General features: G+C 37.0%; 1 protein-coding gene across 1 annotated transcript; it reads left to right on the top strand.

Annotated features, from left to right (window-relative positions):
• The first annotated feature begins 335 nt into the window (after nucleotides 1-335).
• plekha2 (pleckstrin homology domain containing A2) lies at nucleotides 336-27,640 on the top strand. Its single transcript, XM_088335944.1, has 12 exons — nucleotides 336-532; nucleotides 11,290-11,450; nucleotides 11,583-11,639; nucleotides 14,930-14,978; nucleotides 15,121-15,218; nucleotides 18,630-18,761; nucleotides 18,843-18,902; nucleotides 19,925-19,993; nucleotides 20,083-20,153; nucleotides 20,527-20,590; nucleotides 22,807-22,884; nucleotides 25,436-27,640. Exons 2-12 carry the CDS (start codon nucleotides 11,310-11,312, stop codon nucleotides 25,865-25,867), a joined length of 1,251 nt encoding a protein of 416 aa, XP_088192070.1. The 5' UTR covers nucleotides 336-532; nucleotides 11,290-11,309; the 3' UTR covers nucleotides 25,868-27,640.
• Nucleotides 27,641-27,649: the final 9 nt, after the last annotated feature.

The following is a 27,649-nucleotide window of genomic DNA, read 5'->3' as shown; positions in this document are numbered from 1 at the left end:
GTGTTCCCTGCGATTGGCTGGCAACCAGTTGAGGGTGTCCCCTGCCCACTGCCCGATGATTGCTGGGATGGGCTCCAGCACCACCCGACCCGACTGAGGATAAGCGGTGCAGCTAATGAAATGAGATGAGATATATAATAAAAACAAAAAAATCTGAAGAACCGTTTGGGAGCTGAAAGAGTCAGCTTTTCTATTGATCCTAGCCGAAAAAGCCGGTTCTCTAAAAAGAGCTCGAATTCTCATCACTAGCGCAAAGAAACAGAAGGGGGAGGAGGAAGGTGGGTGAGAGGGGGCGGGGATCACATCCGGGGCTGGTTCCATTCTAATAACGAACTTGCAACCCGGAAAGAAGAAGACGACGAAGAAGAGTTTACTGTCATTAGTTGACGCCAACGAATGGGCTTCCACGGGGGCCCCTAGAAAGTAGTTTGGAAAACGCGTTGGCTTCCGTCATGTTGGGCTACTGGTGTCACGAGGGCGCTTCGTAGCGATACGGGGTGCTGGTAGACTTTGGACAAAACAGCGAAAGCGGGTGAGTCCAATTTATTTGGAGTTTGCTGGTAGTTTGGTCGACGGTAACATGGCAGGTGTCACTACATAACATGTGCTGCCATCATCATCATCATCATCATCATTGTCACGTTGCGTCAAAATGAGCCAACTTGTACTTCCTGTTACCACATCACGTTATTGTTAGTCTTCCAATTAATGCTAATCGCTTTTTTCTTTAAAAAAAATCTGTTCGGCACATTAACACCCTGCTTGTAAGTTATGGGTGACATTTGTTTTTAATATATATACACAGAACTTAATACATTTCAGAAATAACTTAATCTATCACAATGGTCACTTAAATGGTCGTTAGGTGATTATTTCTTGCAGGGGTCACTAAACTTTTTGAAGATGAGAGATACTTTTTGTTAGTGATTGGCGTGAAGGTCTTCCATTTTTATATCAATTTCTAAGAACGTATGTCATTACCATGTTGTTAACATGTTATTACCAGCTTTTGATTTTTAGAAGTAAAATGTGTTCTCTGTATCATCAAAATATTCTACTTGCTGAAGCCATCTTCTGTCTGAAATCCTCATTGCAGCCCCTTTTGTCACTTGTGCAAGTACTGTGTGCGAAATTCTTAGATGCACTCAGATAACCTTTCTTTTTAATATTTTTTGGGAACCTGGGTTGGTTTTTGGACAGTCCTTTTCTTACTTTCACCATTCTCATCCTGGAAAAAAAAAGAGAACCCCTCGCTTGAAATCAGTCTCCTCCCCCCATTCTCCACGCCTCTCTTCCTCCAGCGTCATGCGCTCCATGGCCGGAACACCGAGGGTAAAAGTAAGATAAAAGTTGATAGGCGCGGTGGAAAAATATATATAAAGGCTTTTTGAACTCAGTTGGGCATTGTTAACACATGCTTGATAGAGAAAATATTTAATTTTAAACGTTTTAAGGACACCTAAAACCACTCACTCCACTGTTAAGTGTCAACCACTAAAAATGAGGTCTGTTAGAAATCTGATTTACTAGGAAATCGCAATAAGCCATCACTGGTGAGCTATTTTCAGAACCTGTCCACGTGCTACCTAGGTGCTCTTAGGCTAGGTGGGGCTAGCTGGTCACAACACAGGAGACCCCTGAATTAGTGCCTCCTGATGGTAAAAAAAAACATTATTCATAAAAAATACATATTGATTTGAATAATAAGCAAATTACTCATAAACGTGCCTTATTTTAAGATTGAAATACTTATTCTTCTATTTTTTTACATAACATGAGCGTGAGGCACTGGGTACCCAAAGACCCCAAGACTCACAAAAGTCACTATGCGGTTATAATGTTGGTCACTTTGAGTCTCAGTAGTTTGAAGTTCTCCTTGTGCTTATTAGCACTCGTTTTTGGTTGCACAACACCATGAGTCTCTAACATGACGTGAGTAGCCCGCATACTGGTTCTGAAAATATATCATGGGTCATTGCGATTTTCTAGGAAATTTCAAACTTGCGTGATGTTTAGGGGTTGACTGAGCCTCTAATAATAACAAACTGGCAATAACATTGTAATAACATGTCAAAAACATGTTAATAAGATGGTATTTTAGAAATGCATATCAAACTGGTCGTCCTTCGCGCTAATTAGGAACAAAAAAGTGGCTATCGGCTTCAAAAAAGGTCAGCGACCCCTGCACTTCAACATAGAGTGACAGAGTTAAAGGAACAGTGTGTATTATTTAACCAGTAGATGTCACTGTATGGTGTATTGCAAACCTCAAATGAGTGCTAAAATGCACACGGAATTAAACTACGGGAACTCAAAGTAACCAAAAAGCATCATATTCATCTTTTTTGCCAAGCCTTTTTGAGGTTTTTGTGGACCCATAGTAGCAAGATGTCAGAAAATCATGTCAGCTTCCTTAAGGTGAGGCTCATGTTATGTAAAATAAATGCAAATAAATATCTCAACCTGCGAGTATTTAGAGAAATTCATGTTTTAAATGTACCGCAACCCTACTGAGGATAAGCGGTGCAGAAAATGGATCGATGGATGTTTTATATGATAGTTTGTGTATTTTTGCCTCTATTTAAATCCATCCATCAATTATCTGCACCGCTTGTCCTCAGTAGGGTCGTGGAGGGTTCTGGAGCCCATCCCAGCTATCCTCGTGCTGTGGGCTGGGGACACCCTGAACTGGTTGCCAGCCAGTCGCAGTCTTATTTAATTCAATATTGATTACATTAATTGTAGAAGTTTTATTTTACCACTAGAAGGTGCTAAATAATACACACTGTCTCTCTATGCTAAGATACCCTAAGTCTGTTTTTCAACCCTGTGTTCCCCGGATCCTTGAAAAGTCTTAAAAGGTATTGAATTCTTTATTCTGAAAATAAGGCCTTAATGGCAATGCAATTTTCTCTAAAATGTGAACACAATATTAATATTCATATTTGTTTGACCTAAAATATTTAGTGTCATTTATCAATTGCCTCTTTTAATCATTCACCGCTTTAGTGGCAACATCGCTTGATCACCATAACGGAAGTAACAAATCGGTGATGTGGTTTCAGTCGGGCCTTTTAGAGCAGACTCATGTCTTAGGTCTACCCACAATACACATTGCAACTTCGAACAGCGACACTACGTTAAAACAAAGGGAAAGTGTACATTTAATGAGAAATGGCTGTCCGATGAACATTTTTTGCCATGGCTAAAATCTGCGCCTGGTAATGTGTGTGAGGCAAGATGTATTGTGTGCAAGAAATATTTGTGTTTTTGTTGTTGTCATTTTTTGTTTTTAATTTTTTATTTTTTTTTGGTCAACTTGTTCTCAAATTTGATCTTCAAAAGGAATTAAAAAGTGTTGAAATGTCTTGAATTTAACTTGCCCTAAACTGCAGGAACCCTGCACCCATGTTGCCTAGAGACCTTGTCTAGTGCGCCGAGGGAAATTTTCCAATAATGTCTTTGCAAAAAAAAAAGCAGTATATTTCCTTCCTCCAAGTGATCAGCTAAATAACAGTAACATTTATCCATATCAGTATGTGGCAACAGATAACAATTTTTTATTACATTTTATATGCTAATTATCTGTTCATGAGGTAGTAAAATATATATTATAACTTATTTTGTTTTATGAAACTGTTTAAGATAGCACTACAAAAAAAATCAAAGTAATAATATTGCTCATAATTTTCCTCATTTTTAATAATATTTTATTAAAGTGAAAAAAATAGAATGTAGTGATTTTTTTTCTACTGTGATATTTTTTGTACATTTTAGGATTATTTTGGTAATTTCTTTACTACAAAAACAGGATCAAAATGTAGTGAAACTTAAAAAAAAGAACGATTAAAAAGTTAGAACCTAAATTACAGTAAAATTATTAACCATAGTAAATAACCTGTATTACCTCACAGTGAACACAAATCATATATATATAAATCATGTGTGTGTGTGTGTGTGTGTGTGTGTGTGTGTGTGTGTGAAAAAACTTCAACTGTCAATATAGGCAAGATGAAAATGTAAGCTTTAAAAACACTGCCCTAAGTTAGGGTAATGCTAGTATTATTTTTAAAAAAGGAAGGGGAGGTACGGGTGTAAACCTATTGTTGGTTCTAAAAAGATCCTCTTTGCGCATCAAATTAATAGTTGAATAAGTTTTGTGTGGAAGAACTCCATAACCCTGACATTTAAAGGGAATTCCGCTCAATAATAACGCTATATTAGCACTACCTATTTTGGGGGGCGGGATCTAATACAGAATTTAAATAACATGCTAGATTCAAACATTTTTTTATCGTTCTATTCTAGCCACTGTTAGTTTGCCTTCTCACAAGAGACGTTTTAATGCTATTTTCCGAGGCCTATTTTTACAAGTATTGGACTTCCCCAAATAACTTGGGACCCAAGGGATGCCGTTTCATGTCAAAGATGTATTTGTTTGAACCCCTCAAACAAAAACAGTCCTGATTTTTGGGGAAATTAAAATGACTTAAATCATGACATTGCAATATGAAAGTAGGACGAGGAGCAAAAATAGAAAAATATGTATAGAAAATAAAACACTATGTGAACCAGCAAGGATCAAAACAAAGAAGAAAATAACTAAAAATAATACAAGGGGAAAAAAACAATATTGTTATAAAGAATAGCATTTAACATTTAAAAAATGTTTTTATTAATTTCAGTTAAAACAAATAAATGATTTACATATGTATCATAACGCTTTGGCGCTCACAGTTGTATTGTTGCTTATGCCTTTTAGTTCTGCTGCTTGCTTTGCATTGTGGTCTATATTACTTGATTGAGTGACCATTGGGACCCACTACATTTCAAGTGCATGGATGGTAACTGTATGCATGGCGTTTTTAAGAAATATTTTGTGCAGTCAGACCAACACTTAGAAAATGACTCGACCCTCTTAGTAAGCCAACTTCAGAGCAATCACAACATTTGGACATAGCCAATGAAATAAGAAGAAAATAGTGTTGAATTACAAATTGGAAACTGGGAAATAATGTGAAACAATGTCTTTGTTGGTGTTTTGTCAAGATTTTTCTGTAAATATATATTTTTCTTGAAAAAAATATAACTCCGAAGACCAATGATAATTTCCCTATAGCAGATCAATTGGATGTTAACTTGACATAAGCATTAGTGCTAGCAATGTAATTTATAAAAAAAGCAATATTCTTATTTAAAATAAATACAGTAAAAAACAGTAAACTCTGATGTGTCAATGAAACAGTTAAAGCACACTCGTTGGGGTAGAATTATCAGTATCAGTATCTAGGGGCGGCAGTAGCTCAGGAGGTAGAGCGCTCGTCTTGGGATCAAGGGATCTCAGTTCGAATCCTGGCTCGTCCGTGTTACATGTCGAAGTGTCCTTGGGTAAGACACTGAACACTGAACCCCTAATACCCCCAATAAGCAGGTTAGCGCCTTACATGGCTGCAAGGCCGCTATTGGGAAATGTGGAGCACATTGTAAAGCACTTTGGGAAGTCATTGACTTGAAAAGCGCTATATAAATAAATGTAGATCATTTCATAGTTAAATCAAGTTAAATTTATTTGTATACCGTATATCTGTATAGGCCTTGATCACAAAATCTCTCAATGGACTGCATAGGTTACAATTACACCATCCCCTGACCTTAAATCAACATGCGGGCAAGGAAAAACTCAAAAACTTCAGCACGAGGAAAATCAAAAACCTTGTGAAGAAGACTCCCAAGTGGTAATCCGCCTTTCAGGATGACCAGGGTGCAATAGATTTAGCATGGGGTAACAGTACACAACATCAATAAAAGAAAACAATAGGTAATATGTTGAAATTTGTCTAAAATGCACTTTGCATGACCGCAACGACGCTGTATGATTCAAGATGGAGTCAGCCATGTAATTTAATGTTTGACCAGCTTAGGACAGGGAACTGTTCTGGGGCAATGATACAAAGTCAGCGGGTTTGATTATATACCCACTTAAATACTTCAAACATACAAAACTTTACTTGATATTAAGACATTCAATGCCAGATGTTTCTCTAAAATGGAACATTTGCCATTTGGACTCATTTTTGAAAATTTAGTTCTGTAGCTACTGTACATAGGCATATCAAAAACATTTTGGAAAAAAGCTTCAACCCCCATCTTTCATTAGAAAAAGTAGGTTTCTAGCTTTTATCATTCTTAATTAAACAACAGTTAAAATTACTAAGTTTCCTAAATACCTGTTTCCAAGAAAACTTCAGAGAAAAACAGCTTTTTGTGAAAGGAAGCATTTTAAGCAGAACTTCTGTGCTGTTTTTTATGCATTTTTGAAACCCCCAATATCTAAACAACGCTTTCCATAAACCACAAGGGCTGAATTTTGCAAGAACTTTTCAGTGCCTGATGTTTCAGGTGACATGATCCCACCTTTCCAGTCATGATGGCAATCGCGTTCCTGTAAATGTGAATGTCAACCCCCTCTGCCCCGACGATGACGAAAAGACATTCTCTTTTAGAAAGAGAAAAAATTGAAACAAAGAAAACAGTCTGTACTTATCCATATCTTGGCTACTCTGAACACCCTGCTTTCTTACCCCTACACACCATACGGGTAGCCTACACACACTTCAATCGCTGGATTTACGAAGCAAGACGAAGAAGTGGGGGCTTCCTCAATATGTGGACACTGATCTGATTAAAGCCCAGAGGGTTGATACTAATGAGCTGTGCCAAACCCTTAATAACAGTTTAAACAAAAAACAACAACTTATTTTTATGTTTTGGCACTCAGGAAAAATGCTTCTGAAAACGTATTTACGTATACGTTTATAGCACTTACCAAGTTAACAATTGATTTCAGATTTCAACACCAAGATCACCAGCACTAAAAAAAAACAGCAATAAAATGGCAAATGTTCATATTTGAGAAACTTTAAGGCCGAGCATTTGCAGAATTTTGTCTCCTTAAGATAACGAAACAATTGATTGGAAAAATAAACTTTTAGCCAAATCATGAGAATGACCACATACATTTTTTTTCTTCCATTTAACTTTTCTAAAGTTAAAAAGAAAGGAAAATTGGCACCATAATGACATTTATTTATTCTTAGACTTATATAAACTTGTCCTAATTGGCAGCCACCTGTAACAAAGTGCTTTCAAGTTATTTTAGTAAAACTTATTTGTGGGTGAATGCTTTTTTGAGCTTAGCAGCAATGAAGTTCATAAGTTCTGCATTATTTAAGAAGAGATTCGAGTTGCTCCATTGCCTCATTTTAGGCCTTTCTTTCAGAGTTCGAATTAGTCCCAGACTATTCTGAGGCCACTTGTGCTTTTAGTCAGTAGTTTACTAAATCTAAGTAGAGGTGCAAAAAGTGAAAAATGAAACAGATGTTTTGTGGCTATTATCACAGTTTGGATGAAATGTATATGTTGACCAAAAAGCCGCATATCTTCCCCTGTTCCGCCCCTTAATGGTTATACCAGATGTCTTATAATCCTAAAATCTTATTTGTGTGTCATGTGTGACTGCGCAAGGCCATATTTTTTTATTTTTTAGGCCCTGCTTCTGTGCAAGGATTTTTTAGCCGTGTGCTGTATTTGATCGTCATCTGAGAATGACCGAAGCAGCATTTTAGGGATTTAGGAGCTCTCCATAAGAGAGGTCTTTTTGGCTGTGATTGTGTTCCCTTAATGCTGTAAGACTTTCGTTCTTTCGTAGTCTCCATTTTTCTCGATTGCCTGTTTTATGTTGTAATTGGCAACAACTTAAGGTCGTTTTCCTCGCTCGGCTTATTTTTGTGAATGTAAGAGCTGTTTGAAGTATTATATTGAATGACATTGAGCACTGTTTGCAGGGTTCGTACAGATGCTTTAAGTCCTTGAAAATTCTTTAATTTCTTGTTTTTTCAAGGATTAAAAAGTGCTTGAATTTCGAGTGAAGTGCTTGCGAATGCTTAAAAGTGTGGCCATTTTCTCAACAAGTCCGCTTAAAAATGACAGACACTGCTCTCTGGTGGCTTCACTTAGCCATTGCATTTCTTCTTCCCTTGTGATTGACTGCAGCTAGCACTAGTTTGTATGGTATTGTCCTGTGAAGTGTCATCGGCCTCTACGCCCAAGAAGAAAGGTGCATGGGTATATTGGTAATTTAAAGAATTTCCTGCAACTGAAAATGTAAGCCACATATGACATTTTTACCGAACACCTAAAGTATATGGGGATAGATTTGTCTCACAAACAAATATATTCTCGATGTACTTAATATTTGAAAATCATGTCTTGATAAAATATCTTAATTATGTCTTGATAAATGCACAAAGATTAAAAATTCAAATGTAAATCACAAACATAGTTCTGGCTCTGCGAAAATTCATGATTCACACCTGATTTTTATCTTTCAGTGGTCCTGAAGAAATTTGAAAATTGACTTTGAAAATCCTTCAAAGGTGCTTGAATTTGGCCATGTAAAAGGTGTACTGTTTTTGAATTATTTTGCCCCGTTATTTAAGTTTTGCGTCAAATGCTACACATTTGGCACTACAGAAAAGCTTGATACTCTCCACATGTTTATATTGCTTTACAGTATTCTGGAGCTTTCCACAAAGTTTGACAAATGTTTCAGTTTTAGTAATTCTTTTCATATTGAGTGCAAAGTATCAGTCTACAGTGAGGCTGAGTAGAAAGTTTTGTCAATAATGTTCTTTACAGCACTACATTTTTCTTCTCAATCTAATGTAAATAACTCAACCAAGTCAGCAGATCAGGGGAACCTGAATCAAGCGTTAAAAAATGCCACTTGTTTTTATGTTATTTTACAGTTTTCTAATTTGGTTTATTTTATGGAGTTAAATTGGGACTAGCCTTTTTTTAACTTCAAATGGCATTGTGTAATATTTAGTAAAGACCAAACAAAACAATATAATTTGGTAATTATTTAGAATAAATTATTCATTTTTTTATTTTTCACTTTCAGGTTTTACATTTTTAAAATCACATTTGTTTTGATTAAGAATTAAGAACTTTAAGCTCTAACTTGATTTTTATTATAGAATTAGTTTTTGTTTCGGACCTTGGGACGTAATATTAAATGGGTGCGTGGTTTCATTTAAACAGATTCAGATTCAGATCTACTTTATTGTCATTCTAGTACACGTGTATACAGAACGGAATGTCGATACATCTGACCCGCACAGTTTCCTTGAATGTACAGATATAAATAAAATGTTGTATTGAGTAGGAGTATTGAGTACTAATAATATACTAAATAAGGGTGTGTAATTATGACTGACTGCTAAAACCAGGAAAAAATTCTGAAAGTGAAAAAGTCATGAACCTGAAAAAATAAGACCGAACCTGCATGTGAAAGTGAACTATACAAATGGATAACTCATTCACAAGTTATGATGATGATGATGTCAAAATTATGATTAGCCTGGAAATAAATTGAATGAAAGTAGTTTAATTTTTAATACCTTACTCAATTTTTCAAAATGGACAAAAATTTTTTGTCGGAGTTTCAATTTTTTTTTAAGTTTAAGCTTTTTCACCCCAATTTTACCTCAATACCATTTTGTCTGACCTCACAAGAATACAGGACTCAAGAAGTGTAAACCAATCATGGCTCACCTTTTTTCTGTCTTAAATCATGTGATTTTTTTCAGACGGAATAAAATGCCCACCACTGGAACGTGTTGATTTTTTTAGTTCAATTCATACTCTTATAATTGAATATTTATTATTCAGATCAGTAGTCCCTAAACGGAGGGCCTCAGGTCATTTTTGTACTAGACCACACGGTAAGAAAAACCATCTTCATTATTTCTTTTTTATAATCGTTTTACCTTGTGTAAACTGGAAATGAATGAATTAAAATCAGTGTGGTTCGCAATCGGTGGGCACAAAAGATAATAGATCAAACCAAGTTTCTGCGCTTATAGCCAAACTCTGTGGACAATGGTCAACTGCAGCCAAATGCATCATGTGACAAAGATAGTAAACCAGTTTTTAGCAATAAAGTTTGAGAATCCATGGTTTCCCAAGTCAAGAACACAACACAGACCACATAACAGCAACTCACTTTTTGCTGGGGTTAGTTTGTTTGGTAAGTTTTATTTTTATTACTTGGCACGCAGTTCGGCGTGCCATTTTGCGTTAAGCGTTACGATAGCGACCAGAGTGTGTTAAAGTGAGTTGCCGCAGAGTAGCCTATGTCATGTGATTTAGGTGCGATGTTATGCGGGGGACCCAAATGTTTCAGATGGATACACAATGGATTTACGCTCACTGATATTATTATTAATAATGTTGTAATTTTCTTATTATTGTTAATATTAGTTCAGGAACAGTGCCAACATGTTTAACCTGCTGCATCGGCCGTGATTTGAAGACTGAAAACTTGTTGTTGCTGTCAATTAGACTTTTTTCATGATTTCAGTTATTACTTGTGTTTATTGTATATTTGGTTGTGTATTGTCTACTGTTGCAACTGCAACATCCATTGCAGACTGGTCATCCTAGGAAGGGGATCATCTAATGTGCGATACCTTCTCAAAGTTTTTTTAATTATTCTCATGCTGATGGTTTTTGAGTTTTCCCTTTCTCAAGTGTAGGTTACAGATCAGGGGTTGTTGTAATGGTGGTCTGTGCAGCCCTTTGGGACATTTTGTCATTAAGGGCTTTACAAATATGACTTGTCTTGACCTGACCTAATGCTGCCATTGGACCGCAAACATATTGACATTAAACTTGTCCATGGTACAGAAAGGGTTAGGGTTCACTGATGATTGATATAACTTTACTCTAAAAAAACAACCTTGACTCCCCCTTCGAGAGGGACACTATTAGTGAAGAATCGTCACTTGGGTCTCTTCTGACTCAGTCCCTAAAACTGTGTGTGAGCGCATGACATTGGCTGGATGACACTGTTTGCTCAGCACCACTAACACATCTTCAGCATACCAAAGTGTCTGAGATGCGTAACTCGCTGATTCACGCGGATCGCACGATCTTGATGAACACATTTTAGCATCTGCGCGCACACTCCCACGCCACCGCTACCAACCAGCCTGGTGTCTGGCCAGTGGAAATGTGTGCAGATCTACAGTGCAGTCTGTAATCTTTGGCTTTGGTGGAGGGCCTCTGGCATTAGCTGCTCCGCAAGCACGTCACATGAAAAACTGCTGAGTGTGAGATGCTCTTTCTTTCGCTTCCTGTGTGTGTGAATGTGTTGACTTGCATTACATATGGGCATCATTTTTATCACATGTCTCTCAATTGAATATTTTTGTGTGTGTGCCCTAGTGATATGTGCTAGCGGCAGCATGCCGTACGTGGACCGTCTGAACCGCGTGTGTGGCTTCCTGGATATCGAAGAGAAAGAGAACAGCTGCCGCTTCCAGAGGCGTTACTTCATTCTGGACACTCAGGGGAATGCTTTGCTGTGGTACATGGACAACCCTCAGGTGCTTTGTGCAATACCACATGACATAACACACTTGTTCAAACAGCGACAGGAAGTGACCAACGTGCGCCGGGATAACCTTGGACTGTGATCCTGTGACGTGTATGCATAACGTGTGTCTTTTCTTGTGCAGAACCTGCCCAGTGGAGCAAGCTTTGTTGGCAGCCTTAGACTGACATACATCTCCAAGGTAAAGCAAAATACTTGCTTTTCCATTTGAAATGCAGTCAGTTGTTTGAAATGCAGTCAGTTGTCGCCTTCATTAATAAATAATATAAACAATAATGTAAACAGTATGCATTTTTACTGTCATTTTTACTATATTCGTTATTAAGTAATATAATTTTCAAATTATAAAATATTAATTTGTTGGCCCTTATTGTAAATTGTCTAAATAAAAATGCATTTCAGGTGAATTGGCCGGTCCAAATTGTCCCTAGGTGTGAATGAGCGAGTGATTGGCTGGCAACCAGTTCAGGGTGTCCCCTGCCCACTGCCCGATGATTGCTGGGATGGGCTCCAGCACCCCCGCGACCCTACTGAGGATAAGCGGTGCAGTTAATGAGATGAGATGAGATATATCTTTCTTTCTAATATCTTTCATTTACAAGCATCATCTTTTTTCTTTGAAAAGCTGTCAACAACCTTTCCTATTTTCTCCCCGTACTACAAACTAAACCAGGGTCTGGAACCTTTTTGACTTGAAAAGCCATAAAAGCAAACTATTTTAAATTATTTTGTAAGAACCGCATCATATACAACATTTTTTTAAAAAAACGCTCACCAGACAAAAATCGAAGTCTTCAGCACATTTTTTTTCACTGTGTGACGTTTGCCGATTCGATAAAATCCATGAAATAATCATAATGCCTGAGCCTTTGTCCCGTATTGTAAAAATATAAATTGGTATATCTTCCACAGTAACTTAAGCTCTTTGAGGTGTATTTTGACAGTAATATTTGTCATCAAAAATGGTTTTAAACCAATATACGAGCTGAGTTCTTTTGTAAAAATGTGACAAAATATTGCAAACTGGAAGGATACGGATCTATTAAGGGCTATGTGTGCAGAGATCTACCCACACTACCGCTCATCCAATCAAATTGCTTTGGGTGCTTGATTAGATTTAAGGTGTTTACAATATCTACAGTTCTTTGTATTTTCATCATAAAGTCTTTCAACAGTAAACATCGTTTTTTTAATGAGCTTCTAATGAAAGTACTCTCCAGAGGCATACAGCCAAAACGTCGTTGGTGGTATAACACTGTGGGTGTAAACTGTAGTTTGAATTTTGCCCTATATATTTTGTACCAAAAAAATGACTCAACACGCTGCCTCGATATCGCATACATTAAAATTAAAAATCACAGAGATGATTATCCTGGCCCTTATTTTATCTCGGAGCCAGATGTACTGATAAAACGAGCCATATTTGGCTTGCGAGTCATACGTTTCCTACCTCTGGACCAAACTATTAGGTAAATCAGAGTTTATGTGCTTATTCCACACTGTCAAGTTGAAACATTAGTCATGCTTTTGATGATCTGGAAGTGTTGCAAATTGATTGATTAATCTCTCTCTCTCACACACACACACACACACACACACACACAATATATATATTAAAAAAAAAAAAAAAAAAAAAAATATATATATATATATATATATATATATTTTTTTTTAGATAAAACGATGAAAGGGATGTATGGAGAAGGGCAAGGCAATATGCCCAATTATAAAATTCTTGATTTTTATCAGTCATTCCAGATAATACCAATTTTACTTGATTTAGACTAAACAGTAAACCTAACTATTATTTAAATGATGTTTGATTGCAAAGAGTTCAGAAAACAAAAACTATTTCACATAACTTTTAACGAGGACATTCATACTTTACCTTGTGCTAAAAGTAAATAGCTACTGATAGATATTGCCCTAAACACAGTTAGGGATTTTGTAACTACTTTAAATATGTTCCGGAAACTAAAGCCTCAGTAATTCTGCCACTTTTGGAAACATTTTTAATTATCGGAACTAGCTTTGAGTAAATCAAATTGAACTCCTAAATTACCGGCCTCGATTTCACATTTCATCAAATTTTGAATTGGCGAACGAGTCAAATTTATAGTTTGTGGTCGCAATCAGCATTTTCCCAATGTTAATGGAGCTTAGGGAATATTTTTTTCCATTATAAAACTGTCACCAACCCATCCAAGTAAAAACTGATGACCTAATTTCCTTTTTTATTGCAAATTAACTTCCTCAGAGTAAAGTCTTGGCCTCTTAAATTGAACACAAAGTCCATACACTTGCAAGAAACAGTGACTTATTTTCTTCTGTGAAATGATTTGTGTTTTATACCTGATGCATTTTCATACAAATTCCGTGACATTCAATGACATCTGCTGTTATAACTAATCCGTTTAGCTCCCCGCTAAGGTAAGACTCGTTCTGTTCTGGTTAAAGAGTTCACAATATTTAATTGGTATTTGATTTCATACCTATTGAAGGGGCCAGCTAGCATAGCAGAAACATCCTTGGTACAGTGCCACATGATCAGAAAGACTCTGACCACAGTGCAGCTGCAGATAAAGGTTATATGCAGAGTTGAGCTGCAGCAGAGTTTCTGACAGATTCCAGATGTCGACTTGAGCGGAGATAATCGCATCTGGCTTTAGCCCTGACAGCTCCTCTCTGGAAAGTCGTAGCTGGAGATAAAAACTCGGTACTTTAAAAATTTCTTATTTCACTTTTTTTAAGGTTTAAAAAAAGTCATGTGATAACTTTTGACTTTTATTGAAAACATTTACAGTAAAGATGTTTTAGGATCTTATTTAAATAGGGAAGCAACAATTTGTCAACGTTGTCGTCAAAAAACCCTATTAGAATAGTTGACAATGAATTTCAGTGCCAACTATTGTCGCCAGACAAGTTTTTCCAACAGAGTTGGTTGCATTTTAGTCTTGATACGGCAAATAATTAGACTATTTGCACATCAGACAGCTGAAGGAAATTGAGTGTGACTCGCCCCGGTAAGATTCAAGTGTACCCTTCAAGGCAATACGGTTTTGATGACATGCATTGTACATTTTGTAAATATTTCTCTATAAAAAGGCTTGAGCCTTGCAATAGACTCAAATGTGTTTGAAATTAAATTTATGCAGTCCAAAGAACAAATGTCATTTGTTAAACCTGTTGTGGTGCGATTTTGGGGTCTTTGACTGTAGCAAATGTGTAGAAAAACTCAATTTTAGGGCCTTAATCTTCATTTTATGGGTTTAAAAGGGCTCATTAAAGGTTAATAGTGAATTAATACTCAATAATTGTATATGTATCATTTTAAAAAGAGGCACACATTGATTACTAGATTTTCTCAGAGTAAGAAAAAAATAATTTGCGACTATGGATGAATCTTATACTTGGTGTTTCCACGGAAACTTGGTCACCCAAAATATGACATGAAGTCTGGTCTGCCGCCAGGTAAATGAAGCAACAGGGAAGCAGAAGCCAAAGACGGAGTTCTGCTTTGGTGAGTCCTCAAGGAAACATTGAGTCATTGTCACACACTCTGTAAAAATGCATTATTTATAGATTTGGTATACTGAGATAAAGGACAAGCAGTGATTGCAAAGTTAGGGGTATTGAGATATGATTTCCCCCATTTTATACAGTTATTAATGCGGTATCCCGAAGGTATTTCCTCCAAGCCAATGACGTGACAGACATGCGGGACTGGGTCACTGCTCTCAACCAGGCCAGTAAGATCACTGTAAGTTGACCGTACACCAACTTAATCCTTGTCAGTATGTTCATGTCATCATACTTAGATCTGCACTTTTCTCAAATAATATTTTCGATTATACTATTTTAGACGGATCTTTTTCATAGTGATTTTAATTTGCACAAGCAAGCCTGTTCTAAATACAATTTTTACTTATAAAGCCATCAATGGCAGTGATTGCGATTAGATTTTGTCATTTTTGATTTTCTGGGGCTCTGTAATCAATTTGTAGACAGTAATCCCTCGCTGTATCGTGATTACTTTTTAAAGTTTACTTTAAAGTATACTTTGTATATTTTCATTGTGCACGGTTTTCTGCAGCAAACAACACACAGCAAATGCTATCAAGGGGACAGGTGCCAGGGTGGCACAGTGGTGTGTGTGTGCCTGTGAGACTGTGACAGCCTGGTGCTTGCTGTCAGTCAAACATCTGGTCGGGTGCACAAGTCAATGGGTCCACCCAAAACAAACTGCGAAGCACGGCAACAGCTAGTATCTACGGGCTCGTTACATTGAAAATAAATTAATCTATTGAATCGGACTCTGAGGAAAGTCAGAAGATCGTAAAGAAATGCTGATCACCACCGGGTGCTCCGTGGATTGTTATAAGGTTCAGGAAGAGACTGGGGTGGCGTTGGGAGAGAAAGCAATGGCGGTGCCGCAGGTTCGGCCTACTGCGGCTAAGCTTTGTAACAACTCTCACAAGCCGAGCCTGTATCTCACCAATGCCAGATCCATTACCCATAAAATGGATGACTTGGAGCTACAACTTGTGGAAAATCACTACAATGTGACTCTTCTATTCAATCCAAGAATCCCCGATGCTAGTGTGCATCTCCCCGGCTGCTCTCTACATAGCTTTTTTAAAGGAGAGGCCATTCAATTTTGTTGTACTATAGTCTTCATTGTCATTATAAAATTCATTAAACTGCAATTTGTGTTCTGTGGTTTTATTTGTAAATCAATAGTTATTTTGTTACAGTCGTACATACTATATTTTACTGATATCTAATAAATTAATAAATGTTTATACTCACTAGGTTTTGACTATCGCCGGCCAGTTTTGGAATGCAATCTTTGCAAAAAACAAGGGATTACTGTGTATGATTATAAATTGTTTTATTTATGTAGTAGTTAAACAAATAGTGACATTCTTTTTGTTTTAGTTTTGAACAACGATGATTGTATTTGGTGAGCATTTCTGCTTCACAGTTCCTGAGTTAGGCATGGCTCTGTTTATGTTCTCAACACAGGCAAGCAAATGTATAGAAAGTTACATAATTCTAATTGTGAGATAATTTTTATTACTTTTACAATTCATTTTTCAAGTGGTAATACCAGTTGTGAACACATAAAAGCATTGAGCTTGACAACATCATTAAATCATGACTACTTGTTTTAAAGAAAAGTGGCTTATGTGACCTGCTTTTCTTTCAGCTCAAACCAGTTTGGCCATTCATTCATCAAGTCTAGCATTAACAAGCCACTCATTCCATGTTTTTCTATTGCTCTACTTTGAACAAATACAGTGTGAGTATAGTTTTCCTCATGTTTTGCTCAGTTTTTAAAATTATTTTTATTCATTAAACTAGTATTCGTCATCATTACAACATGCCCTGATCTAAAACCTACATAAGGTAGTGGACATGAGTAAAAATACGATTTTGATAAGAGGTCACACATGAGAATACACTTTGAGCACTAGTAGCTCTTCAATGACAGGTTTTTACAGTTTTCTTTATTTTCTTAGTTTAAAAAAATGTAGTTTAAAAATGTCTAAGGGCTAAACAATTTCTAAAAGAGGCAAATGTTACGTGTTACAATGTGTACAATAAATCTCTCCACGTTGTTAATGATAATAAAGTCATGATTTGTTCTGTTGGACTTTAACTGTTCTCAATGGGTGTCTGCCAGACCGCATAACTGCTGAGAAAAAATTCAGCCACTTTCCAAAATGAAAAGGAGAAGAAAACAGTTGGCTCAAAACTGTTGGTTATTCCTTTTCACCAGTGTTGTCTAAACTATGGCCCAGGGGCCCATTGCTGCCCACTGATTATTCTTCACCGGCCTGCAGAATTTTATAATAACTATACTTGTTTCGGTACAACATTTTGAGACTCGTTCATTGCCAACACACTGAAATGGATTACTAAAGTGCCGTCATCTGCAAATGGCTGAAGTTACTGTTTTTAAAGTAAGTCAAGTCATGTTTATTTGTATAGCCCTTAATCACAAAGCGTCTCAAAGGGCTGCATTGACCACAGATTATTACAAACCACAAACAATTATTACACCATCACCTGATCTAAAACCTACATGAGAGCAAGGAAAAAACTAACTAACGTTTTGTACATGCAATTGACCATTTTTGTAAAAAACAAACTTTAAACCAACATTTTTGGAAGCTACCCAAAGAATGAATAAACGAATCGTGGGCTTGCTAATTTAAAATAAGCAAATATAAAAATGGTAAAGTGGACTTTGCATACTTCATTTTTTGGTTCTATGTTTTAGAGGAAGAGTTTGTACACCTCCGATTCAAACTATAAACTGAATTAGATAAAAACTCCACAAAATAACCATATATTTTAATTTTAAAGGTGGGGTGCATCGTTCGTTAGTATCCTTAAAAAGATGAAAGTAAAATATTAACTCTCGTAAGTTTTTGTTAACAATGCCCAACTGAGTTCAAAGAGCTTTTGTAATACATTTACACTGCTTTTATCTTACTTTTAGCACCTCTGTTCAGGGACTCACAAAACATTTGGAAGCAGAAAAGGGGAAGGGGTGGAGAGTGATTCTATGCTTGTCCAAGGTTTTTTTTCCTCAGTTAGCCTGAAAATGCTAAAAGTAAGTAAGGGCCCATTTCAAATACAGTCCAAATGCCAACACAAACCTCAAAAACTTGAGGAATGAGCTGACTGAGGCTGCGATCATGACTTAAAGCCAGAAGATGGCAGCAGAGAGAAGCAACATTTCACGTTCTGGTTACTACTTTTAAGTGGTATAATGTATCGCCTTCAAAAGACAAAGGAGTTGCAGTTGTTTTTCTCACCCTATTTGTAAAAATGCATTAAAGTGTGAGTGTGGTATGCATTTTATCCAATATGTTGACAAAATAAACCACAATATTTGGTCATTCTTTTTTGGGGTCATTGTGGGTTATTTTTGTGTCAACCCAATTTATGTGATTAATTTCTAAATAATTGCTAGAAAGTAGACTAAATATTCATGCTCACAAGACTCGGGCCTGCCAAATCCAATTTCCCAAGTACTTTGACTTATTGCCGTTTAACTATCGCCCACTTTTTGCATTTAATTAGACATTTGGCATGGGTAACTAATGCTGTAGCTCATTTTGTTTTTCCAAATGCATAATTCATCCTATTTGTTGTCTAGGTCCCCAAGTCTGGTCCCTCACTTCTAAGATCGGATGTGGCGGCGATTATCAGTGACTCTTATGGAATGAGAAGGCAGCAGGCGTATAAGACAGAGATCCACGGAGGTGTGGTGGTCCACACACCCATACTGGTAAAATAGCACAAGCCTAATACAACTTGAATGTGAGTCATTCAGGCAATCGTTTAAAGTAAAGTGATCCCAATGTTGCAGAATGAGAGCATCAAACCTAATGTACTGCGGTTCGGTTACTGTGTCAAACAAGGCAACGTGGTGAGTACAGCCACTATTACACCATGTGTGAATGGAGTTGACGTATTTTATTAACAGTCCTTTGTCAACGTTTTCATATATAATGCGCACTGGACTTTAAAGCCCACAGAATTAAAAGTACAGAAAGGGTAGTTTTGCACACACACAAAAAAAAATGAGTACCATATTTTTGCATTGATTGATCAGTTGAAATATATTGCTAATCACATTGTCAAAAGTTGGATGCAAAAAGAATCATGCTGGATGTTATCCGCTAGACTCCTAAGGTTACAGACGACACACGAAAAGGCATTATGTTTTATGTTATCATCACACTATTTTTAGTCACTATACAACGTTGTTGATGTTAATATTGGACCAGGTCGAGAGAATATTTTCCAACATTTAACCAGTCTGTGAGGCAAAAAAGGTTGGGGACCACTGAATTACAGTATTGTATCGCTGAAGCGCAAAGTCTTTACGACACACACAAGAGTCCTTAACTGAATGACGAAAAAGGCATTGTGGGAAGTAATTCGATTGGCCTGAAAGCTACAAATAAACGCATGGCCACACGTATTCAAGAATGTTTCTTACTTACAGTGCTTAGTTTGAGCTTAGAAAAAGTGAAACAATTTCATACAGATTATTAATCACTTTCTGGTTTCTCATTTCTCTACCATATTTATCTGGTATTGTGACTGAAAATAGTGTTATATTGAGATAAGACCAATTGCCTTTTCCAACATCATCTATGCACCCAGTGGTAAGAATTTGTCAATTTTACCGTCACTACTCGGGTTCCTGTTTCCACCACGGTTATGCAATCGTGGTCAGCGACTAATAATCGACTGATTAGTTATTGCACAAATATTGTAATACACTGGTATGCATATACATTTTTTTTCCGTACATAAGGCACACTGGATTATAAGGTGTACACGTTCAAATTTCCGGCCAATTTGGGGTTATTGCAGCTTAACTTTTGGAAAATACTGTAATTTGTGATGAACAGAACTGATGCCATGTGCCGTTTGTTTTAGAGAAAAAGTTGGAAGAGACGCTTTTTTACCCTCGATAACAACGCGGTCAGTTACTATAAGTCGGAGACGGTAAGCGAAAGCATTGCGTTCTGTCTCTCCTGAAACTTCAGATGCTCTCTGCTCCATCTGCTTACCTCTGCCGTGCATGTGTTTGTCAGGACAAAGAGCCTCTTCGAGCCATTCCCCTCAGGGACATTCAGAAAGTTCATGAATGTCTCGTCAAATCTGGGTGAGTCAGTGTGACCACGGAGTCCAACATACTCTCTCACCGGCCTTCTCATATGCTTGCAATTGATTGGAAACACATGCGGTATGTGCACGGCCAGATCACGCTCTCTATCATTTTGTCAAGAGTTTGGTATCAGAAACACACTGAAAAGCTTTTTTGTCATGTATTTTAAATGCCAAAGTGGTGTAACAGTAGTCTTTTATTTCCCCCAAAAAATGACCCACACCCAAGTAACAATTAGATTTGGTTTCAATTTTGGCCTAATTGCATTTGCAAGTTGAATTCAACTAAACCCCTCACTTAGTATGGTTCATGAGAACAATGAGACTCACTTAGAAATCATTTATATTATTCAAAAATATGTTTCCTTTAGTGATCTCCTGCAGCGAGACAACCTCTTTGAGATAATCACCGGCTCCCGAACCTTCTACATACAGGTAAACCTCTATGGAGGACTGATCCTAGCATATGTAGAAATCAATGTATGAATCCCGTAAATACCTACAAATATAGGCCATGTAAATAAATAAACACCGAAATGAATCACTTAATAGATACATGACTAAATTACATAGATGCAATTTATTCATTTATAATTCTGTATTTTCTTTTGTGTTTTATTTTGTCTCGTTTTTTTCATAATAAAATGTTATTCAAATAAGGGGGCGGGTCAAACCGGCAGAGCTTTTCACCTTTTGGTTGATTGATGAGGCACTGATCAACTGTAATGCCTTCATCACTGATCAACCAATGGGTGAAGAGCTCAGGCAACTGAGCCGCTTTTTAAACAACATTTTGGTGTAACATAATACACGATAAAATAAATAGCGAATTAAATAAGCAAATTACTAAATGCATGTATAGATGAATGCTTTGCATTTATGTTATATAATTAGGCATCATGATTTATTGATGCGGCATATATATGTAGGTATTTATTTATTTATACATTTATTTCTACAAATGGAAGAAACTGTGCTCATGTACCCGAGCCTTATATCCAGAAAGATTTTTGTGATCAGACTAAACAGTATGTGTTATTACTGATTTATTTAAAATGTTGGATTGCCTCATATCGTACTACTGTGCACATAACACAACAGACAAGGTACCTCGCTGCAAAGCCTTAAGGAAAAAAACAAGCAGAAAAATGATAACCTCACCAAGTGAAGTTTTCTTGATTTTTGGGAAAATCATTTTGATGGTTTGAAGACTTTTTAAAGAAAATGTGTCAAGTCATGTTTATTTGTATAGCCCTTAATCACTAAGAGTCTCAAAGGGCTGCACAGACCACAGATTATTGCAAACCACAGACTATTATGACACCATCCCCTGATCTAAAACCTACATGAGGGCAAATAATACACAGTTACAAAAAATGACATAGAATGTTGCTCATTTTATTTTATTATTTTTCATAAATCTTGTTGTCATTTCTCATGGCTCCACATGACATTGAGCTAATGAGCAATCACACTTCAACTGTTTCCTGAAGCAGGATCAGGATTGGTTATAAGCCAAAGCCTGAATGTTCATCATGTTATCATGACTGACAGTATTGTCAAAATATCTGACCCCTTAGATTTGAAAATGGTGGATTTTGATTTTTAAGTGTTCTTGTGTGGGCCAGTAAAATATGTTTTTAGGAACTCTGGGTGAAGTTCTTTTAAATAGGTAAATTACTGTAAAATAGGATACAAAAATAGTGTAATCAAAATATTTTTTAAATAAGTTAGAGAGAAAGTCCATAATGTCCATAAACATGTTCATCTTATGTTCACTTTTATAATGGGAAACTGTATAAATGCTTCTATGGTTATTAAAAGTAATGCAACTTCCAGTGTTTCTTATATTTTCCAAAAACCGAGAAGTTGACAATCACATGTGTTTCTGGTCACATGAAATGATGTGGTGGGCCACATTCCGACCGCAGACCTTGAATTCGTAACTAACAGGCTATACTATAGACTGTTAGTTACGAATAGACTCTATAGTATACAAAACAAAAGATAAGTAATGGATTGCAGTCCACAATTGGCCATTTTTATATGCAAAAAAGATATCAGTCATCGTGATATCTTGGCCACTAAGAGTTACTTTGGTGAGGACATAGGCAAGTGTTAAGTGTGTTTTTGAGAAGTTCTCTCGAAATGTTCCGTTGCTGAAGTGTAGCACAAACTCAGAGTTGTTTTTGTCAAGCAAGCGCAGCCATCTGTTACCATAACAACAAAAACATCCTGTTGATTCCTTCCCATGGGAGAACAGCCGAGAGAAATGGCAAACATAAGCACATTTGTTTTTGTACGAGAAAAAAAGGAAGCATGAGGGAAGGATATTTTTAGTGCAATCGTTTAAAGGAAAAAGTGGCTTTTAATAATTAAAACAACTACATTTGACATTACGATTCAGAGTTAAGACGACACATATCAGGTATTTAAACACCATAGTTTGTAGTCAGATTTAATTTACTCCTAAACCCAAAATATATGAACATACTCGATGTCTATATATCGTGCAACCATTTTTTCAATTGTTTAATACTGTGCGTGTCTTTTATACAAAACAATGCAACGCATAATGTGTTGGCATAGCTTTGAAACTTTGATTTCATTGTACACTAGATGATTAAATGCTCTGACTTTTGTGTTTGTAGACAGACTCTCCAGAGGATATGCATGGGTGGATCAGGGATATTGAGCTGAAGATTCAGGATTTCAGGGGCCCTACCAAGGTAACAGTCCTTTCTCTTTCCTCACAGCAATGAAACCCATTAAGCGATTAAAAAAAAAAAAGGCATTTTTCAAACTTCTTTTGTACCCGCTTTCCCTAAAATATTTTCTATACAATCCCTCTTGTCTAGAATGGCATAGTGAGTAATATTATGTTTGTGACATATGAATTGTTCGAAAGACTAAACTTTTTTTTAAAAATAATTAAGGATGCAATCATTTTAACACTTGCTGTTACTTGAAAATGGCATTAAGCCTTGTCTTTATTGTCATTGACAACTTTGTTGTGAACATTGTTTACAATAAAATTGGGCATGACAGAATAAACAAGCAATAAAAACTTAAGAGAGAACAATAAGATTAAAAAAATGACAGGAATAATAGCCAAACATGTTTAGATGGTAGTGCTTTGAGACTGGCCTAATTTATAAATGAATCATAACAGAAGTGCAATGAAAAATAGTGCAATAACATTTGGCAGCAACTTCACATTTCCTCATGGCTTAAGAGACAACCAACCACATCTCATCTGCTTTCCGATGCAGAGATAAGTGGCAAATTGGACTCCCTCTTAATGGATAAAAACTTGTAGATTTTGCAGGCTAATTCAAAACACAAAAAAACTCACCACTTTTTGTACTGTATTTACATTCGATTATACATATCACAGTATAAAAAATTGTGGGTTGACTTCCTGTTCAAACAGAAGGATGATTTTTGTTCTTGATTGATAACATCAATTGATAGAAGCATTGTCCTGACCTTATAATTTAAAGAAAAAAAAGACGAATGAGTTATTCATAGAACTGCAAAGTTGAGGCACTACAGTGGATTATTCATCAGTCTAGAGAAGTGTTTCTCAAATGGTGCTACATGATTCTCTGGGGGTATGCTAAGGAACTCTCGGGATTATGTAACATTTTAAAATTAATTTTAGAAAAAACATTCATACAAAATTATTTTAAATTAGATGGTAAATTATGTAATAATTTCCGAAAAACTAACATTACATAAAAGATAAGGTTCAGAGGCTATATTTACGAAATATTTGCAAAACAAAAAACAAATTTGGTTGTTTATTTAGTATAGGTATATAGTTTTAGTATACATTTTCATGAACATATATAATTTTTTTTACAAATTCAGCAAGACTGAAGGTCGACCCCAAACGTAGTGATTGAAATTTCAGGCCTGATCCGGGACGAAATTTGGGTCAGACTCGCGCTATAAGATCTTACCTCTTCTAAGAATTACTGGTCTAAAGGTCACTAGTTTGGCTCAAACATTCCGTGAATTTCTTTTCGAGTAATGTGTGGCTTCCTCTCATATCACAAATACATGCATGTTAAGTTAAATTGAGTCTCCTGATCTTTTGTAGGTGTGAATTGCGTGTGTTTGTTCCCTTTATGTAAAATGTCTTGGGCTTGACTTTGGACATGGCCAGAATATGATAAGCTCCTGCCCACCACCAAGTTGGGTTCTGATAACAAAGATTTGAGATACCAGGACTTGATTAGCTGTTAGCAGAACAGAGGGTTTGTGTGTTTCAGTGCGACTTCACAATGAAGTCCATTCATTCAACCCCACTTTTCACACTGATTTCGAAAAGCGGTGCACAATAAACACAGGATTTATTTACTTTGGCTTTCCTTAGTGAGGGTCTGTTTAGCCAAACCTGTACAGTGATACTTCCACATACGAGCTTAATTCATTCCCGGATCATGCTTGTATCTCGAATTGCTCATGTAACGAGTGAATTTTCCAGTTATTAAATAATCAACAACGAATTGGCCCATTCCAGACCTCTCAAAAGGATCAAAGTGAACCCTTCGCATGAGTAGTGACGACGCATGACTTTTGTTGATATGAAAGCACTTACTATACACTTCAAATGAGTTAATGTAATTTTAAATAAACCTTAACACAGTTATTTTATTTATTTTATGCCTGTATCAGTGATCGTTCGTCACTTTCTACGTGTCTTTTGAATACAAAAAAAGTGTTACAGAACGAGGTTAGGCAAGTGTCATTAAAGAGAGCTGTTGCACAACCAGCACAGTTGCCACCTTTTCCACACCACAATAACAGAAACGTCCTCCTACTCAGCCAGCACCTCTCTAATATCCTTTGTAGACGCTAGCTTATTTGGTTTTTCAGCCTCTTCACAGTTTTTTTGCAACAGGAATTGAACCTCCCTTGTAAATTATTGCAGCGTAAATTATTGCAGCGTAAATTATTGCAGCGTAAATCTTTTAGCGGCTTTGTGATCGGCACTCGTTGCCTCCATATTGTACTCCTTGGCTTGGTCACTCACACAAACACCCGGCCACTGTTTTTCGATTATTTCTTGCTTTGTTTCAATGGTCATCATTGTCAGAAAATGGAGATGCTATCAAGTGTGATTAAAGAGATGCAATCAAACCGTACCTGCTGCGGAATACTTGCAAGATTTTATTTAAAGAAAACTTGTGTGTAGAGGTGCTCAAATAAATTGGTACAACTGTAGTTTCTATGAGCCATTGTGATCGTTTTTGTGTCATTTATTCCTTACAGGGATTTTCGTTTAAAAGAGCTTCGTCTCTCTATCAGAGTCACAATGCGGGTCGAAGTCACCGAGTTGCGGAGCAGCGACCAACCCTCGTCAAGTCGTGCTCCGTAGCGCCGGGCTGGCAGCCGTGGACGCCCGTACCCGCAAATGAGGCCTCCATCTTGGACGCCGAGGACAATGACAGTGTTTTTAGCGCCGTGCCCGTTTTAGCCTCACTCTCCTCCTCACCCAACTCTTCCTCCACGTCCTCCTCCTCTAACTCTCTTTCAACCTTAGCCCAGTTCCCCAGTATGCCCAGTAGTGGACTGGGCATACTCACGGCATCCGGGGATGCGGCATGCGGCCGTCGGAGGCACCGTTCGCAGCCTCAGCCTCACACGGGCTGCGTCTTTCCCTTTAACTTGGATGACGACAGCATCCGCACCACTGATGTTTAGCTTCTGATGTGGTTCTTCTTAGCTGCCTAACCCGATCAGGATTGGTCATTTGGAGCATTTCCTTAATAACAAGGCCATCCTGTGTCAATGTCATGACCGGCACTGTGGGCCCCCCGCTGGTAATGTTGAAGTGTTAAATGCGGACCTAGAGAATCATAAGTGTTTGAATGAAAAAAAAAACGGTATTTCCAGCACTATCATGCGCACCGCCAATATTTTTTGTCAAATATTTTTCATACATAAGGTGCGCCGGACTATATGCGCATGAAATTGAGACCACAGTAAGAGCTACAGTGTACACTGTTTGGCTATCTATACATTTACAGCATAATAATAGTGCAATACAGTGTACACCGTTTGGCTATCTATACAGTTACAGCATAATAATAGTGCAATTATTGATCAGTTAACAAGTGTTGCCAATTAAAATAGCAAAACATTGGTTGCAACAGGGATCAAACCCGAGACACGGCGTTGAGGGCGCCGACACTTTATCATTAGAACAACTTTGGTGCAAATGACAAATATATTAATTTTATCTCATTATCACAGTATTTTTACTCATGGTACCAGCAACACTGATTTGCATATTGTATTTTGTTCTCCATTCTGATAGGTTAAACTGTCTCTCCTCCTTTCACATGTGTGTCAATAACCTTGCGGTTTAATATATATAAGTAAATAAAATACCTAGTGTAGTATTTTGCTGACAGACTTTGTTTTCTGTTTCGGTCTTACGCAACATTATTGGCGCACAGGTTAAGAAGTAGAGACTGTTTGACATGTCAGAATGCAGAACAAACTTCACTAGGCAATTCAGTGTTTCTGGCACTGTGAGGAAAAATGTGTGACAATGAGTAAGCTCTAGTCTCTATTCCTATGTCAGCTGTACCATTGGTGGTACAGTTTCGGCGCCCTCGCTGCCATAACCCAGGATCGAGTTGCGTTACATACAATGTAATTTTATTTGGGCCAGCGAAAATACTCTGAGTAAACGTTGCTCAAATATGCTGGTATACCCTTAAACCTCATGTAGTAACACAGACCAATTAACACTGTATGCAATTCCAAATGTATTCACCGTATTTGGAGCACCAGGTAACAATTAGGCGCCTTTGCAAATTTATATATATATTTTTGTGCAGCTTCCTCTAAAAACTTGAATAATGGTTGCTCTTGCGGGGCTTCAAATAATGGCACATGCATTTAACGCTTTGCACTTGTCTTCAATTTGACATAAACTTCAAGAATGTAATTCAGATATTCTCAGGCATAAGTATTTTCACACTTCATAGGTCGGCTTTTTGAGCGTTCTTTCCGCGACAGACGAGCGTTTCCTGACCACAAACGAGACGAGTGAAAGCCTTCCGTCAACTTCCAATGCTGCAAAGTTAACACAAGCCACTCACTTGAAGTATCATAGCTTGTTAAACACGAGTCAGCCGCGCTATAATTAAAGAAATACAGCAGCACATCAACACGGTACTTGATGAAGAATTTAATCCTGACGAGCAGGTTTAGAAGTTTCTAAATGTGATTCCCCTTCCTTTTTTACAGCATTATAGGTGTGTACATGTTGCCACTTCTTTTAATTTATTAGCAAGTTTGCACTTTTTGTATTTTGTAACCTTTTTATAGGCTTCAGATCTTTCCATACAGATGTGTTCAATTGTTTGTGTTTTGCCTTTTTAACTTGTACGCTTTGTTCACATGTTAGTTGTCCGCACATGCTGTCGGTTTTCCACGCATAATAAATCAAAACTTTATGCTGTATTTGTCTTT

This window comes from Urocampus carinirostris, chromosome 5, assembly GCF_059441175.1.
Source record: "Urocampus carinirostris isolate Australia breed hairy pipefish chromosome 5, RoL_Ucar_1.0, whole genome shotgun sequence".
Classification (NCBI taxonomy): Eukaryota; Metazoa; Chordata; class Actinopteri; order Syngnathiformes; family Syngnathidae; genus Urocampus; species Urocampus carinirostris.
Note: the sequence above shows the minus strand (reverse complement) of the source record. Positions and strands in the feature narration are given on the sequence as shown.

Coding starts and splice junctions, on each gene's coding strand:
- plekha2 (XM_088335944.1), top strand. CDS start 11,310: ATGCCGTACGTGGACCGTCTGAACCGCGTGTGTGGCTTCCTGGATATC. Junction 11,451..11,582: donor GGTACATGGACAACCCTCAG/GTGCTTTGTGCA, acceptor TTTCTTGTGCAG/AACCTGCCCAGTGGAGCAAG. Junction 11,640..14,929: donor GACTGACATACATCTCCAAG/GTAAAGCAAAAT, acceptor GTCTGCCGCCAG/GTAAATGAAGCAACAGGGAA.